Source organism: Neovison vison, chromosome 13 (assembly GCF_020171115.1).
Source record: "Neovison vison isolate M4711 chromosome 13, ASM_NN_V1, whole genome shotgun sequence".
In the NCBI taxonomy this organism is placed as follows: domain Eukaryota; kingdom Metazoa; phylum Chordata; class Mammalia; order Carnivora; family Mustelidae; genus Neogale; species Neogale vison.
The window spans coordinates 102272709-102291388 of NC_058103.1; the positions used below are offsets into that span (position 1 = coordinate 102272709).

The following is an 18680-nucleotide window of genomic DNA, read 5'->3' on the forward strand; positions in this document are numbered from 1 at the left end:
TAAAAATAAAAACTTTACCCAAGATTTTCGGACACAATAAAAATGCTTCCTTCTCCTCTGGGCCATCTTTCTCAATCCTCCCAAAAGCAATCACTGTCTTCTCTGTGCCCCAATCCACTTTTGTTACACCTCCTTACAAGAATACTGTAGTCTGACTCACCGGCAGGTGTGTCCTTGAAGTTGGGCCAGAACGTTATTTGTTTCCCTAAGGCTAATGGCTTATAGATATATCTGCAATATTTGCTAGAGCCCACCATGCCACCCCACTCCTCTTCCCAGTTTGAGGCCACCACTGATACTGGTTTTCACCAAATTTACCTGTAGAAAGATGAGTAGATGTGAGTTTTCCCCCCATGCGTACTATCATCCCCTGGGCACAAAGAGCTGTGCAAGAGAACTTTCTGGTATAATGGAAATGTTCTGTGCCTGTGCTGTCCAATACACTGGCTGCTAACCACATGTGGATATCGAGCATTTGAAATGTGGAGTGTGACTGAGGAACTGAATTTTTAATTTTATTTCATTTACATTAATTTAAATGTAAACAGCCACATCTGGATAGTGGCTACCATATCAGACAGCTGAGTTCTAGAGCTTTATTCCTCCAGGGGACAGCTTTACCAGCTGAATAATATAGCCCTTACACATGTTTGATTTCTACTTTTTATTTTATTTTTTAAGCTTGTTTGATTTTAACAATTAAGTTGAAAGCAAGGTCAACAAAGTACTTGTTTATAAAGTAAAAATTCAGTTTATTCATCTGTTTATGACACAGTACACAAGAGGCAAAGTGTTTCACATCATAGATTTCACTTCCAAATCCTTGGAATGTTCATTTCTTTGGCTAAAAGGAGAGACTAGACATGAGAGGCAGGCAATGCTTAGGCAACTGCAATAAGGATGGGGAGCAGGTGATACTAACGCCATCCCTGCAGGGATGGGCGCAAGGGGACTATTAGTCATAAGCTACTTTCTAGAATTGTTAGCTGGAAACAAAGGAGCACCACTCCTGGATGCTTAACCGTCGTGGGCCTCAGTCATCCCCACCACACAGGTACAGCAGCGCTTTCTGGTAGTCGCCCTTCGTGTCTTGCTACAAATGGCCAAGGAGAAAAAAGAAAATCAGTAATCAAAGCAAGGACCCCAACTCTGTGAATAGCATAGAACAGGCTCAATGCTCATAGAGCCTTCCCTAGTAATAGCAAAGAGAATGCTCTGCGGGACCTGTCTAGCCACAAGACCTAAGCCATCATCAGCAGGTCCTCGGGGAGTCTGGCCCGGGGAGACCTTCTAGTGCCATGACCATAAGAGAGAAGTTGAGGTACTAGGGATTCACGCAGCAAGGAATCAGGCCCACACAAGCCAGCCTGCTCTTCCTGCAGTAAGGTCGTGCAAGCACCACCATTTTTCTCACCTCCCCTAACACTTTCAGAGAAAACAAGGGCCTCTCCCACCTCACGATGCTGTTTCTGGGATTCTTAAGGTCATGTGGGAATAAGATAGTGAAGTGAAGAAATGTGTGCCCTAAAAAACCTGGGTATACCAAACCCATCTCAAAATTCATCCCTGGTAACCATTGACATGCCTTTGAAATTTTCAGGGTCTTTTGGAAAAGGGGGGCTGCAATGTCTGTCTGAAATACCCAGCTGGGGGCCACTGTGAGCAGCCCCTCCTTGCATTCAAAGGCTTCGTCTCTCCAAACAGAGACTAAATTGATGAAAGAAATGGAAGTTCTGAGTAACTAAACATTGCCAGGTCTGTCACAGAGGACTTTGAAAAAATGGAAATAGTCGACTGTTTAACAATGGAAGGCTGAGGGGTGCCAACCCATGCCCCTGTTCCACCCTGACAAAAATCCACATAAAATTTCTGACACCCCAAAAACTTCACTACTAATAAGCTTTAACCAGAAGCTTTACCAGTAACATAAACAGTTGATTACCACATATTTTGTCTGTTCTATGTATTATATACTATATTCTTATGATAGAGTACAGAGGATAAAAGGAAATATTATTAAGATCAGAAGGGAAATACATTTATAGCACTACACTGTATTTATCAAAAGAAAATCGTAAGTCAATCAGTGCAGTTCAAACCTGTGTTGTGCGAGGGTGAACTGCATAATAAAAATGTAAAATTTAATTGATCTCAGGCTCTTCAGAATGTCTAGCTCTTCAGCAAGTCTTACGTGATTATTGTCGTGAACACCAATTATCGCTATAGAATAGCAGATGCGGGAAGTATAAGATCTTTGCTTGTCTCTGGAAGATTCTAAGACAAGTCACAAATGGCACTTTCAAAATAAACCCTTGGTATCTGATGACCAGCATCTCTTCCCAATGAATGAGAAAACCACCACCTTTGTCATCATTCTGACAGACCCCCGGCCCACGGAGCCAGGGCCTTCTGGATGGCCTGGCAGGGCCAACGCATCACCGTAGGGCTTACCTGGATGTAGTAATACAGGGACTTGCCATACTTTCTCTTGAATTCAGACCTAATTTTCAACATGTCCACTTCACTGCGAGAGACCATGATTCTTATCAGAACTTTATCACGAGTCCCCTTGCCCTGAAAGTCAAGTTGATGTTCCAAGTTACAATTCACTGACAATGTTAATCCAATAAGTTTTCTTATAGATGGAACTCATCTGAGTTCTTAATGCTTCCCTCTAAGAAGCTGCAAAGGTAATGATGAAACTATTTCTTTAAGAAAAATGATCATATTGGGGTGCCTGAGTGGCTAAGTTGGTTGAGCATCTGACTCTTGATTTCAGCTGACCTCAAGATCGCAGGGGTCATCAACCTGAACCCTGAGTTGGGGTCCACACTGGGCATGGAGCATGCTTGAGATTCGCTGTCTCCCTTTGCCCCTCCCTCACTCCCTCTCTAAAAAAAACAAAAAAAGAAAGAAAGAATGAAAGAAAGAAAGGGAGGGAGGAAGGGAGGAAGGGAGGGAGAGAGGAAGGAAGGGAGGGAGGGAGGGAGGGAGGAAGAAAGATGAGCATCTTGGAATTCCAAACACACTAGGATGAAATCAGCACAAAGCCCCACTATGTTCACCCCATAAACTTGTAGGAACCCTAACGACAGCGCGGCTCAGTTTAAGAAGTGTGCGAGTTTCCATATGTAACAAACAGTTCCTGGCTCACAGGGCTTAAAAAAAAAAAAAACCGCTTTGTGCCATTTTGAATAGTATAAACAGTAAAGACAACTGAGTTTACTCTCAAGAGTCTCAGACCAGAGGCACCAAGGAACAGGTGCTAGCTGACAGAGAATCCGAGGGAGATGGGAGAAGGAGATGGGAGTGGACAAGGGCTGATCCAGGAAGAAGGGCCAGGAAACCAGAAATCACAAGGGACATTTGAGGCATAGAATATGGGCCAGGATTGTGGGAAGATACAGTCCATTCAAGAGGTAGCTGTAGGGCTGCCTTCAGAGTCAGACAGACCCAAGTTCCCATGTGGCTATGTAACATCAAGCTAGTTGAAGCTTTCTGAGCTCCAGTCTCCTGATCTATAAAGAAAATAACACAAGCCACAAGGGCTTTTTGGTAATGATTTCAGATGAAATAAGTAGCACAATATCTAGGGCATAGATTACCATGACTTCTTGGTAATCTCTCCTTTCCTTGCCTGTCTTTACTCTGGGGTAATGGAAGGCAATCCCTGAGAAATTTAAGCGGGAATCAGACATGATTACCATCTGGTATTTTATTTTCTACCTGCACACAAACACATATTCAAGTAGTCGAGAGACAGAGAGAGAAGCCGGACTTGTAGTCTTCTCACCCGTCAGACGCAACCACGGCTGACCAGTACATTCCGGCACCTGGACAGTGGGGACCCTCCACTATCCACTAGTCAAGGAGACTTGGTTTGGGGGCACAAGAGAAGAAAAGCCTAGCGTGTAAACATGGACCTCTCAGCTAGCTCCCCTTACCTTCATGGAGTCGTACAGCCGGTCAGCAAAATACAGGGGCTTATTCTGAATGCACTGGACTGTGGAAAGAAGAAAAGGGGTCAGCTGCTCCTTTCTTCACCAGGGAGGGCTGAGGCCCAGATGTCAGGGTGCAAACAAGATGATCTAACATAACAGGAATGGGCTGCAAAAGGGGAAAAACTAAGGGAAAACTGGGGTCCTCTGAAACTCAGTTCCGCCGCCATTTTAAATGTGGGGACCCTGAGGGCTGCAAAAACCAATGTGGAAATATGAGTTTCCCTGACAGAACCCTTTTTCTTGGCATCTTTTTCTTCCTGGGCAATTCCCCACTCTACCAGCTTCAAGCCCTCCTTAGTTTTGTATCTTACGTTTATACAGTGAAGATTATATACAACAACCCAAATCAGGTAAAGCAGCCACCTGTCCCAAAAACACTTGAATGAACAGGACAGCCACTGGTCACTTCCTCTGTGGCACAATTTCCTGAAAGCTCATGTCCACTAGCAATGGGCCGGGGTGGTGGGGGAGGCACACTTGCTTACCCAGGTTTAGGAAAGCATTTTCCAGGTCTCCTTTGACCTCCTTCTTGATGCTCTCCAACATGTCATAAGGGCTGTAGCTCTTGTACCTATCAAATACTGAGGAAAAGCAAAAAGTAATTATAATAACAGAGCCACTAATCAAAGCTGTCAGTGATCACTCACATGCTTATGCACCATGGTAAAAATAAATAAGCAAATGAGGATCATCACAGCATCTTAGAGTGTTAGGGGTTGTCATGGTGGACCAGAGCTGACACGGCACTGGCTGGCTTGGGACAGCTGTACCGCATCTGTCCTGAATGGCACTGCCTGGGCCACATATTTTGACCATCTTTAACTCTGAGTGGAAACTATTCTGTTTGGAAGCAGTGAGAAACATTACACAGAGCCCAGGAAAGTCCATTACTTCAACAAATATGGCAAGATAAAATGATCCTGGGCAAGAAGGAGCAGCTAAAGCATCAAATATGGAAAATATTTAGGAGAAAGTAGGATCCAAAATGGAAGAGAAGGGCAAATGGATCTGGTGATAGAAAAATGGATAAGATGATGAGGCGCAAAGTAGAGAGTGAACTTCGTTCTGGCAGACCCGTGCCCCAACACAGATAACCAGCAAACTGGGCTGAGGGGACCATCCATAGGCTTGAAGACTTCTTCAGTATAGAACCCACCTTTCTGGAGATGACACACACTCCGCTCAGTCATGATGCTGATCCACTTGGGTACATCAGTTCCTTTCCTCTTCACTCCGGCATCGTAGAGATCCTACAAGCACAACCAACCAAGAAAGCTGACTACACGATCCAGGGTAAGGTCATAAAAAATATCATGCAAAGAAACTCAAAACCCATACACTGAAAATGCCAAATGAGAAGGATGACTGTGCTGAAGACACGGGCAAATATGTTGTATTTAAGTCAAAAGTCTTAATTAAGAGCAGTCTTCCTTAGGCGCAAACACAGCATGAGACTAGATTGTTTGTGAGGTGTGTGCTGTACACACACATCTACGTCCTTGATTGACAAAGGAAGAACCAAGCACTTCTATTCCTATGCAGAAGAACAAGCAAATGCTCCTTAGCACATCCAGCCCTCCTTCCTTTGGTACTTTTGATAGCAAATAAGCTAATGGTTGTCTGTTGAAGACAGCTACAGATCAGGTATCCACACCCACATTTCTTAGAGACTCAGGAAGTCTCATTTTTAGTTTCTGGAAAAGTTAGGAGCTACAAGTGCTAAGAAAGCTAAGAATGGCAAGGAGGGAGGGAGAAAGACTTACACGAGGATAAGATATTCGTTCAGTGAACACCCATTATCTAGAAGTTGTGAAACCTAACTAATATTACTTTATTTAAAACACTTCTCTACCTCCTGTTAAAGGTGCTGTGAAACATAATGAATTTCATTTTAGTTTTTAAATATTTTATTTATTTATTGAGGAAGAGTGGGAAAGAGAGGAGGAGCAGAAGAAGAGGGAGAGAGAGAATATCAAGCAGACTCTGTGCCAAGCATGGAGCTCAAAGTGTGGCTCGATCTCATGACCTGAGACTATGACCTGAGCTGAAACCAAGAGTTGAATGCTTAACCCACTGAGTCATCCAGGTACCTCAAAACATACTGAATTTTAAAACCAAAATAAGTTTAAATTAATTTTGTTCTGAAACTCTTATAAAATGCCTTGAGATAGTTGACAACTGTTTGGGAAAGGTATGTAGTTCATAGTGATCTGAATTAGCTTAACAAACAGTTCTTAGTGATTATGGCACTATAACCAGCAGAAGTGCTATTCAACCAGAAAAGTAGGGTCTCCCTTACTCTTCCCCTTTTCCCACACCAGAAAGGGCATATAGTGTCTTCTTCCACTCTGCCATGTTGTTTATTGGTGTTTATTTGTAGCAAATGCACAAGAGTGCACACGGTCTTATCACACCCTGCAGAATCTGGTACTTCCATACAAGTAAAGCCTAAATAAGCACATGAGTCAGGTACTGGTCCCGTAATTAACAACAGCATCAAGAGGGATTATCTTAAAATAACTACTATTCCCAGAAAGTGAAAATGAAGCCCACAAATTCTTTGACATTTCTCCCTTCCAAAAATGGCACCAGCTTCCTTTTGAACTGACTACAGGCTACACCATAGTGACTCACTTCTAAGAGTAGTGAAGGGTAGTCTAAGGGTGGCTCAGTCATTAAGGGTCTGACTTTGACTGAGGTCATAACCCCAGGGTTCTGGGATTGAGTCCCACATCAGGCTCCCCGCTTAGCAGGGAGCCTGCTTCTCCCTCTCCCTCTGCCTGCTGCTCCCCCTCTTGCACGCTCTCTCTCTCTGTCAAATAAATAAATAAAAATCTTAAAAAAAAAAAAAAAAAGGTGACACTGTGATTCCTGAAATTAGATGATAACAAGCATTTGGCTTCCTCCTTGCTTTCTCTCTTGGCTCACTCACTTGGGAAAGCCAGCTGCCATGTTACAAGGATGCTCAAGCAGGCCCTTAGAAAAGCACAGGCAGAGAAATACAAGGCCTCCTTCCAACATTCACATGGCTGGGTGATCCTGAAACTAGGTCCTCTTGAAGCTGTCATGCTCTCAGAACATGCAGCTCTGGTCAATATTTTGACCCTAGCCTCATAAGAAGACCTGAGGTAGAACCACCCAGGTAAGCCACACCCCACAGAAACTGAGAGATGTATGTGTTCTTGTTGTAAGCCACTCAGTTTGGAGGTAAATTGTTACAGAGGATCGATAACTATTGTATAGACTAGAGACCTGCTAGAAAACAGAAACTCAAACAAGAACCTTAACACTTACCCGAGCATCTTGGTCAATCAGTTCATAATCAATGACAGAGCCATCCTCTGCTCTTCTACCCTACAGAAGAAAACAAAAGAACATCAAATAGGTTTTTTTGTGTATTTTAATGTTGAAAATTTCATTCTTCTCTCCAACTCATGAAAACCATTATTTAATTTATGGAACACACACACACATTTAAAATTTTTCTTCACTTTCAAGTCTAGATAAGACCAAAGATTAGTAAATAACTGAGGTAGTGAAGTGGGGGTAGGGGGACACCCTCCTGGGACAAGCACTTTCTAGAATTCCCTCTACCTTCAAAAAAAAGCACTAATGGTGTTTAATTCCTTCCCTCAAAGAGCTTACCATCCAGATGGAAAAATAAGCATGGATCTTTAAAAGGTAAAACAACACAGTGATCCATGGCTTATGCAGACATAAAATGCAGAAGAAGGGACAGATCTGTCATTACTGTCAGCAAAGTCTGTGGACAACGGTATAGGGTTGAGGTGCACACTGAGGCCTGAGTCAATGAGGCTGGTAAAGGGGAGGAGGAGGAAGCCATTCCCCACAGCAGGAACAGTACAGAGAGAGGCTGAGCACGCCACAGGGCAGATAGAGCAGAAGGTAAGCAGGAAGGAATCCTTGAAGGAAGATGAAGTGAGGAAGGGACAGGGTCTAGGGAAGTTTTCAAGGCAGTAAAAGTTCCGATTTGGTGGCAGAAATGGGCTTTGATCAAGGGAGTGAATTACTGAAAGTGGACTCCAGGAAGATGGGTGGTTGGTGGGATGCAGGGTGAGGAACTGGCGGGGAAGGCTGTACGGAGTTGCTACAGTAACAGGTATGTGAGCAGGCAGGAGACAGCGTTACCAATCAATCATTTGTCACTGAGGTTCCTGAAGAAAATATTTTCTCTTCCTTCCTCTAGCACACAGGCCTTGAACTGCACACTGGTCAGGACTCGGACTCAGAAGGGAAATGTCCTTCATTCAGGTTTCTGTGTTAGCATTAGCAAACAAAGATCCCCTCTCCAAGCAAAGGACTACCTAGGCAAACCCTCTCAGAAGAAGTGAGAGCAGAGAGAAGGAAAGAAAAACAAGAGGATCCCTTCCCACTGGGTCCTATGTGGCCACTGACAGAGGCAAAGTGACCTTCCCCAAGTCATGCGGTAAGGGCTGGCACATAATCCAGGCCAGGACTTCAGAGCTGCCTATTCCTCCTCTGGCCCCGAAGTCCACCTGACCATGCGGTTTCCCAGGATAAGAAATCCTATTATACAAAAATGACAACTCTGCAGCAACAGTGCAAACCCCCTGTCAGAAATGCAGCTGGAGATTCTGATGCAGGCAGAGGATTGAGCTAATTCGATGCCAGGTATAAAATGAGGTACAGGACCTTAATTGGGAGGAAACAAGGACAAAGAAATAAACCGGAAACAAACCTTTGCAAGGGCAACCATCAGCTTGCGGAAGTCACCAGATGTGTCAGAAACGATGTCCTTCTCCAGATCAGTCTTGTACACTTGGAAAACAACACATCTGGTTTTATGCTTCCTGCCTGTGCAGCCAGCCACCCACCCACCCCAACCGCCCCTGCTGCACTACGCCTCTGAGAAGCAGAAACAGCTGTGGCAGCATGGACATATCCACCCAAATGAGGGCAGATGGTCCATGATTTATTTTATGATTTTTAGCCTCATAAAATCAGAGCCAAATGTTATTATCAGTGACAGGAGATAGAGCTAGATCAAATCAGGCATCCTCAAGCTCACCTTTGATCAGTGACCTCTTTCGTAGCTAGAATACTGTTTCCCAAACTGAACTGTGAAAACTCACTTTCAAAATGAAAAAATTTGGAAGGCTACACACACACAGACACACACACACCCCAACTGTGCTTTGTTATCCACTGAACGAGAAAATGCACATTGGCAAAATTAGTAAGAACTAGAGAGTACTTTTGAATGAATCTGTATTTTATTATTCAAAATAGCTTCTACGTTGAAACCTAGTAACAGCTACACATGTAAGCTGCATCATTGATTCCACCCATAGCCTCCTCTAGTGCTTGGTGCACATAAAGCCACATGCCTCTTGCAATAATTATCCACAATCCAGAGCTGGGAACATCTTAAGCAGAGAGTGGGAAGCACCCAGTACATTAAATCCAAGTACATGCTTTCTATGCCTCCCATCAGACCCTTTACAAAAAAATTCTTTTTGATTCTCTCTTTCCCCTCCTGCCTATCCTTTTATAGACGGTCTAGTGGAATGTAATTACCAACACAGGCCCCAAGAAGGTGGAGGGACTTGGACCATGGCAAACCCCTGGATGGTCCAGACAGCACTTCTGCATAGGTAATCCAGACATCCTGCCCCCAACACTATCCAGGGAGCCGTGATGAGGTTACAGACATTGGGCTGAGAAGCTGCATCAAAGAACTAGGGCTACTCACTTTCCTTGTAGACTCTGTTAATTTCCTGAAGCTCTTGGTTGGTCCTTGAGCAGATGATCTCAATGAGGGAGTCCTCATCAGTCCCCAGTCCCTGTGAAACCAGGCAAAAGACATCAGCAGGGAAAATCCTCTTAGCCATTAGTGTACTTCTCTGATCTCAATCAGGAAACTGCAAACTTGGATTGGGTCAGTTAGCAAGCTCCTTTCCATATTCTTAGTGGGGGGATCTGTCCTGTCCTCCACAGCACAATGTAATGTTATTTTCTATTTCTTAAAAAAAGGCTTCACAAGAATAAAAGATGATACAAGTGATACATATGAGCTCAACTATGTCACTACAGTTGCCTTTTGGTAATGGGTTTACAGAATGAGTAACTTTTTCTTCCTCCTATTATTTCTCTATTTTTCAAATTATTTTAATAGATGGGAAAATTTTCCTTACTAAACAATTCTGCTCAGTAATATAAAATAAGGGAATATAGAGAGTTTGTTGTCATTTGCAGTCAGCATCACTGGAATAGAATAAGTCTTTTACCAGGGAAATGTACAGATAAGATAAAATTTTTAGCTTTACCTCTTTGAAATGTAAAATTGGGTTAATGTTAAAAATTTTATTCTTGTACTTCCATTTTTGCTTGATTACTATGCACTCTTCAGGCATTTTAAGGAAGCAAAAGGAAATAATGAACTGCCAAATAAACCTAGACACCAACACTTTATTAAGGAAGAAGAATTTGATGGGTGATGTATTCAAATTTAATATATACACTTTTGAACGTGCCAGAAAGCTTGAAAGGCCTCAATGAAACATGTATTTCAAAGCTGGCTTCATGATCAAAGTCAAGATTTAATAATCAGGATTCTCTAATACTTCTCTTTCCGAATATGGAAATATTACTTTGAACTAAGTAGAATTACAACTGTTTAAAATGTAAATCAATTATAAGGTGTTAATACAATAAGAAACTTATCCACATGAAAAGTGTGTCAGCTATTAATTAAACTTATTAGAGTTTATACACCCCTGAAAAGCGGTTTGTATAATATAAGCTAAACCTCAGGTTAATGGTTAATTTTGAATTTTATTCTTTATCTAATCTATGAGCCAATGCCTCTTCTTTCAGAGTTTTAAATCATGATATGTAGAGGTTCTGGCACAGCCATACTTTCTTCCTACCTGAGCAAAAGGTCTACACAACATTCTATACACATGTTATAGAGTGACTAAGTGCCTTCAAATATGTTAGGGGCAGGTTTTCAATCTTAAGATGATAGAAATATAGTCTAAAAATGATACTGCATTGGAAGAAATGCTATATCCTGATGCTGTTGAAATGTAAAACACGTGTGGTGATATAAGATGTTTTCTTTCACTGCTGATATACCAGTGTTAACATCTGAGGATTCTAACAGTATTTTTATCTCTGTATTCAGAGGTGACCTTGGCAATTTCCAAAACTTGGCCTGTGCTTCCCACAGATTGTCCTATCACAAGGGCAACTTCTACCATAACATATGGCCAGTAGTGCCACTGGTATTGCCAGAAGTCAAAACAGATTTTTTTTTTTTTTTGAAAAGCATAGTTCAGTTAATGTCACTTCGAGCTTTATGGATTTCAGAAGGGTACTCAACTGTGACAGCTAATGGGAGAGCTGGCACAAGGTCAAAGATTCAGTAGTCAAAGCACCTTTCATTGGGCCCAGTTACAGAGATTACAGTGGTGAATGACGGCTCCATTCAAATGACAGGTCCATTTCAAGTCACTAATACCGAGTAAAAGATACTAGTAAAATTGCACACATCACAACTAAATAGATTTTTGACGAAAGTAAGATAAACTGATCTGAAGTGATGATGGTCAGAAGAAACCTAGGAGAGTCTAACTCATCCATGGCTCCAGAAAACCCAAGATTTGGTTTTCAGGACTGTCCTTTTTATCAAGCAGGATCATTAAATGTTGGTGACATTTCGTCATTCATCATCTACCTTCACTGCAATATAGCCTACTTGGGAAACTCAGAGCCAGTCTGCTCAAATAAACTGAGCAGAGCTTGGGTTAGGCTGAAGAACTGAAGGAAGAAAGAGATTCCCCAACAAATTTTGCAGCAGCCCTAAGCTATCAAGTCCTGGGCGATGGAAATGCCTGGTATGCGAAGCTGCCTCACTCTCGAGGTGCTCTCTGGGGAAAAAGATGACATGAACTGTGACATCAGCTCTGGTGAAAGGCTTATAGCTTGGTCTCTTATAACTAAGAAACAGGAGCATCACAGAAAATGCAACTGGACTCCGAATAAAAAATGAGAACTGCGGCTCTCCCCCCTACTCGGGACTTTACCAAGTTTTATCAGCAGAGGGCAGTATCAGATTACTCAAAGAGTTGCAGGCACATACTATAGAAAGGGTTATATTTTCCCGTAAAATGCATTATGCTTATGCCTCTATCACATTTATATAATACTTGATGTTTTAGGTACACACAGAATTCAGGGATTTTCTAACCTGGAATTTCTACTGCCTAATGTAACCTAAAATTCCAAATAACTTTACAAAAACAAAAAATAAACAAAAGAGATAATCTGCGCTATAATACTTTGAACAAAACACAGGTACTAATTACAACCTGAAACAACCCTTTATATGTACTGTAATGTCCTGATTTGCCCAAATTTGAATTAAACAATGGGACTGACAGGAGAAGGACAGAAGAAGAAATACCCGAGAGAATATGGGCAGAATTTGCAAGTTTCACTTGACAAAAGCTATGAGTTTTACTTTTGCCTTAATATCACAACAAATCTTTTTTTAAGGAGGAAGTGTAATCAAGGAAGTAGTTTTTCCAAATGGTATTCCAATTGCCCAGGTGCCAAGCAGTAGCAGCTGGATAACTGACTTCCCAGCATCATGAAATTTCTTTACAGTCTTAAAAAGAGTAATTGAAATATTTTTGGTACAAATCCTGAGACTTATAGCTTCAGTTCATTAGAAAAAAAAAATGGTACCAAATGAGAATTCAACAAAACTGAAAATCACCTAATTATACCCAGAGAGCTGTAATTCACAAATATTAATGGCAGATTTGACAGAGATTGCATCTCACACATGTTTACCTTCATGGAGGCTTTCAGCTCAGAAGCGTCATACTGAGCAGGTGTTTTTAATAGGCCCAAAATCACTGTCTCCAGGTGGCCGGACAAGGCTGATTTCAGCGCTGATGCAAGTTCCTTCAGAAAAATGGGCAAGAACATGGAAAATGTGATTGGTAACCAATATTCCCTTTAAAACTGGTGAATAAAACAAAAGCAGGATGTGTTTGTAAAATGGATTGTGATTCCTTGTCCACTCTGGGATCGCAGACCCAACGGTCTCAACCGCATTCCCTTCCACAGACTCTGATGTCAAAAGCCACAAGATCGGCCTTTGCTCTGACAAAAATACCTTAGCATCCAAGCTGATTGAGCCATCTTCTCCCAGTCAATACAAAGAAACCAGGGCAGTATGCAATTCCTCAGAAAGCTAGGAGTGTGAGGGTGCTTCACAGCACACTTGCAAGTGATAAGCACTCATGGAAGATAAGGCACTTTTCAAGGTCAAGGCCTCTACTAAGAAGGTGGTTAGAGTAAAAGATGTTGGTGCAACTGCACCTCCTAAAAGTCTCTGGAGGAACCATAAGACCCACCATGGGTGGAAGTTGGATCACGAAGCTTTCCTAAGCAAAATGCTTCATCCCAGATTGCGAGAACATCTATCCGTCCACATCAAATTGGGATAGAGTTGACAGAGACAATGGGAGACTGAAGTCCCGCATTCACCTCCTTGGTTTCCCTGCTCTGTACTGTTTTTTAAGGTTTCCACTGTCTCAACATAGACTGTTATGTCAGAGGTCTGAGTTCAACCCCCATGTATAGAGACAAATACCCCAATGCAATGGGTCATTTTACAGCCCCTTAAACTGGCGTTTAAACTTCCTACACATCATGAGCACTGAGTGATGCCTGAATTCTCCTATTGCAATTATATTCCTTTCTTTTCACATTTTCCTTCCTATTCTCTCCCCTTCTTTTTCTCCTGCTTGCCTGCAGCACCCCAGGGCGTCTATAACGGTTAGCTCCTAGAAGTATCTGCAGGTGCCGGGAGGTGTTGTGCAGTCTGGGATAATCTTCTCAGATCATTCCTAGGCAGTGAGAACTGGGATGGATCTTGGAAATCACCTGGCCCATGTCTTCCACCACCTACTATCTTCTGATTCCTGGTGTCCTAGTAACACACAGCACTTAGAAAGGGACTTGAAAAGCAACACCTTCCAATTATAGCACCAATTTTCTAATTTGGAAATTCGAGGTTAGGTCATTCTAAACTTAGCCTACCCTTGACACCCCTCTACCCATTCATTCTCTGCTCAAACTTCAAATAGCATTTGGGTGCCTACTGATGTCTTCCACTTCTATTATAAACTCCTATTGGCATTGAACTTCCTGTCTCTTATGATGTCTAGGACCGGGCTTTGCATATAACAGAAATCCCAGAAATGTTTGATAAATAAAACATTACCATTCCTTATCTGGAAAATTTGGCATCTGACAGAATGTGGAAAAAAACACAAGACCAGGGGTGCCTGGGTGGCTCAGTGGGTTAAAGCCTTTGTCTTCGGCTCAGGTCATGATCTCAGTGTCCTGGGATCGAGCCCCGCATTGGGCTCTCTGCTCAGCGGGGAGCCTGCTTCCCCCACCCCCCACTTGCCTCTCTGCCTACTTGTGATCTCTGTCTGTCAGGTAAATAAATAAAACCTTAAAAAAAAAAACATAAGATCAATCCTCTTCCTCAGTTCCTCTCCACCTCTGTTAGCTTTGCCTATGCTGTTCAAGGTTCACAACAAAGGCAGCCACAGTCCATACCCCAGTGTACTCTCTACACAGAGCTTTCTCCTTGATTATGCAAACAACTCATTCAAAACACTAATGTTCTGCTTCCAAAATCTCCTTCAGAAATGATCTCAAGTAATTTATGTATCTTTCTATACATGATGACAATATTCCTTAGCCTAAGACTGGGAGACATCAAGAATCAGTAGGACAGGGGTGCCTCGGTGGCTCAGTTGATTAAGCCTCGGATTCTTTTTTTTTTTTTTTTTAAAGATTTTATTTATTTATTTGTCAGAAAGAGAGGGAGAGAGAGAGAGCACAGGCAGACAGAGAGGCAGGCAGAGGCAGAGGGAGAAGCAGGCTCCCTGCCGAGCAAGGAGCCCGATGTGGGACTCTATCCCAGGACGCTGGGATCATGACCTGAGCCGAAGGCAGCTGCTTAACCAACTGAGCCACCCAGGCATCCCAAGCCTCGGATTCTTGACTTTGCCTCATGTCATGATCTCAGGGTCTTGAGATTGTGTCCTGCCTCAGGCTCTGGGCTAGGTGTGGAGCATGCTTATGAATCTCTCCTTCCCTCTCCCTCTGCCCCTCCTCCCCACTCTCTCCCTTTCTTTAAGAAGAAGAAGAAGAAGGAGAAAAAAAAATCAGTAGGACAGTAAGCAGTCCCCAACACAAACAAAGCCTGTGTGGTCAGCGAACACTATCATGATTCTGGTAATATCTTCCATCCAACAGAGTATGTAAGAGCTTTGTTCTCCATCTATCTAATTTGAAATCGAGATCCAGGCTTTTGTGTTTCTGTGTACACATGTGTGTACACACCTAAGTGTGTTCGAATACCCCACTCTGTAAGTGACAAATGAAGGAGCAACTATAAGCACACTATCCAAAGAAGTGAGCCTTTTGTTCCAACTGGAACTCAGCCCTACCAGGTCCCACTCCCCTCTATGCCTCACTACAAAAGATTATATAAGTCTAGTTGGAAAAAGAATTTTAATGCACGTAAGATGAGAGAAGCCGGATTCTTCCCTATTTATGTCCTTTCCAACTGTTTGAGTAGGTAGGGGTGGGAGCCATAGCAGGGCTTGACCTGCAACTCTCAGAACCCTGGTGGTCATGTCAACCCCAAGAAAAGAAATGTCTTTTCCAGAATCTTTCCAGCTCACCTCCACTGTGGCTACGAGTGAAAGCTATTAAGTCAAACAGAAGCTGCAGGAAGCCACGCTTACTGCACTGTCCAAGAATAAATCAAAAGCTTTTAATAGCAAGAAGTTAAAAATAAAGCATCCCATCCTTTAAAAATAAAATTTCCTAACACTGCAACAAAATAAAGGACGAACAAATGCTGGGTTGTTCCTTAACCACTAGTGCACAAGCAAGGGAAAAAGCACACAAAGACTCTTTAAATAGTGGGAGCATGGCATGTTGAAGATAGCCTAGTAGACCAAATGAACTACTAACTAAGCCCATTTGCAGCAAACCTCTTAAGAATTCAAGTATTTATTTTAAGAGTCAGGAGAGCCTATCAGGATCAATGCTAACTAAAGGCTAGGGTCCTAAGATTAAATTAGAAACATCTTATCAAGAGCTAGCAGAAGTCATAAAGATGAAGTGAGTTGCTACATGTCAGAACTACATGCCTGGCACAGAGTAAGCATTCTAGAAACGATACCTGCTATTGTTGATGTTCCCAGTCGCTTCTAACTTTATGTTCCCAGCAGAGCGCCCTCCACACCCTCTGGCTGGAAAAGGGCATGGTCTTTATGGATGAGCTCCAAGCACTCCAGGGATCATGAATATGAGTGATGACTCTTACAAGGATGTAAGAGGAAAACCTTGGATACCCAAGAGTTCTAGAATGCTCTTGCCGGGACAAGCCAGAATCCATAAAAAGAAAATGCAATGCCTAAGGAAGTGAAATTCTAAAAGGAATGCCCCCCACCCCTGAAATTGCTTATACCTTTTTGGTCCTTCTCTGGTAGGCGAAGGCAATATCCTGTCTCTGTTCATTGCTGCGGTTGGTCAAAATGTTGACAATGGTGACCTCATCCACACCTATGGAAATATAAGTTGAGAACAGTTATCACCCATGTGCTCTAGTCCTTTGGGCTTACACTGAGGGTTTTAAGCAGTTTATCAAATTGAAACTTATGTACTGTTTTTCAAACCAAAATATCAGGACATCAAGTGTTGTCCTCCATGTCAGTACCCTCCACCAAATGTGTTTACCCAATTTTTATCCTAACAGCTGTAAACCTCAAACCTAAATGGACCTTTTGAATATCTGCATTTAAAAAAACTATTTTATTCATAAACTGGTTTCTGGAATCAACCGTAGGAGGTGTGTTTGTGGGGCTTTGGCAGCCAGACGGAACAACAAAGATTTAGGAGGATTTTAAATGAAGGTTCCCAAATTGCCATTAACCGGGGATTTAATAGACAGTAACTGTGAACTGAATTAATAGAGACAATTATTTATATTTATTGCAGGATTACGGCTATATAAGCAGCTAGGTATAATTTCTATAATTATAGAAACTGTCATGACAAATGAATCAGATTTAATATGGCAGTTGTATTTTAATAGCATAATTGATTAATACAATCATACTTATTGAAGACTAAATTGTTTTTTAAGGAAAATAAATGTGCCACTGCCTTTAATCTTCAATAGGCAACTTTAATAATCAATTTTATAACTTTATTAAAAAGAGTAAGTGTTTTAATCTAAATTAAATCTAAATTGGGAGTTTTGAAGTGCCACCAAAATATTTTAGTACCTATTTTAATTGGAACATGTGTATTTACAAAGATAAGCAATGCCTTCTTGTATCTGAAAGTTTCCAATTTTGTATCAGAAATACTCCTAAAATGCCATTTAACTGAAGAAAGCCTGATTTTAAGAATTCAGAGAATGAAAGGTCTCCCTCACATCCGATTATATACCTTTTTTAATAAAAGGAAGAGTCTTTGCCATAACTGGATAGGTAATTCTTGGGCAAGGGAGAGAGGAGCTAAGTCCACAAGGTTACATGTGAATGGCAAACAGCCTGACCTAAAGGAAATCAGGAGTCCCCAAGCAACAGAAATATCAGAACTGTAATGCTTTGAGGCAGAGGCAATGAACAAACTGACAGAGAGGGTACCCTCAACCCTCAAATGTGTTAGATCAAAATGTGCCAAGTTAGATTTTCTGGGTATAAAAATAGGTAACATTTATTTTTGTATTTATATACTCATTTCAGAGTGATTTCATACCAGTACATTAATCACTTAAGTGCAGCATCTATTTAACTTTACCTCCAATTTTTAGAGGACCAATGTCAACAGAGAATTACAATTGCTATATATGAGATTCAGTTGCAAAGATGCTTATTTCAGCATTATATATAGTATCAAAAAAGAGGGAAAACGCTCCCTAAATCCAATAAGAGTCTGGTTAAATAAATGTTCTTCTGTCCCAATAATAGGATACTACAGTCATTCAAAATGATGGCATAGGGGCGCCTGGATGGCTCAGTGGGTTAAGCCGCTGCCTTCGGCTCAGGTCATGATCTCAGGGTCCTGGGATCGAGGCCCACATCGGGCTCTCTGCTCAGCAGGGAGCCTGCTTCCTCCTCTCTCTCTCTGCCTGCCTCTCTGCCTACTTGTGATCTCTGTCTGTCAAATAAATAAATAAAATCTTAAAAAAAAAAAAAAAGATTAAAAAAAAAATGATGGCATAAAATATTAACTGACATGGAAAGATGTTCATGATATGCTGTTAAGTAAAACAAAACAAGTGGCAAAGCAATATATACAGTATAACTCAATTTTTGTAAAATACATGTGCATGAACAAGAAAATAGAGGCCTTTATAACAAAATTTTAATAGTGATCATGTGAGTGGTAGAATTATGGACTTATGGACACTGTAAAGTTTTCTTTCTTTTGATTATATATACTTTCAAAGTTCACCATAATGCCATAAAAAAGATTCTTTACATACACTGTGAATGACATGTAGTCATTGATTAGAATCAACTAGTGACCTCTCCTTGAGAGAATCCCAGCATGGTTCTACATACTTCAATTAGAATAAAA

General features: G+C 41.7%; 1 protein-coding gene across 2 annotated transcripts in view; it reads right to left on the reverse strand.

Moving 5' to 3' along the window:
* Positions 1 to 728: 728 nt before the first annotated feature.
* The window catches only part of ANXA2 (annexin A2), a 44144-nt gene continuing 26192 nt past the window's right edge, over positions 729 to 18680 (reverse strand). For both annotated transcript variants that reach the window (XM_044231375.1, XM_044231376.1), the window contains exons 4-13: positions 16558 to 16652; positions 12843 to 12956; positions 9736 to 9826; positions 8722 to 8801; positions 7296 to 7355; positions 5158 to 5251; positions 4487 to 4582; positions 3945 to 4003; positions 2452 to 2574; positions 729 to 1093 (exon numbers count right to left, since the gene is read on the reverse strand). In XM_044231375.1, the coding sequence (XP_044087310.1) occupies positions 1034 to 1093; positions 2452 to 2574; positions 3945 to 4003; positions 4487 to 4582; positions 5158 to 5251; positions 7296 to 7355; positions 8722 to 8801; positions 9736 to 9826; positions 12843 to 12956; positions 16558 to 16652 (872 nt within the window). In that variant the 3' untranslated portion in view covers positions 729 to 1033. The remainder of the gene's footprint in view (positions 1094 to 2451; positions 2575 to 3944; positions 4004 to 4486; positions 4583 to 5157; positions 5252 to 7295; positions 7356 to 8721; positions 8802 to 9735; positions 9827 to 12842; positions 12957 to 16557; positions 16653 to 18680) is intronic.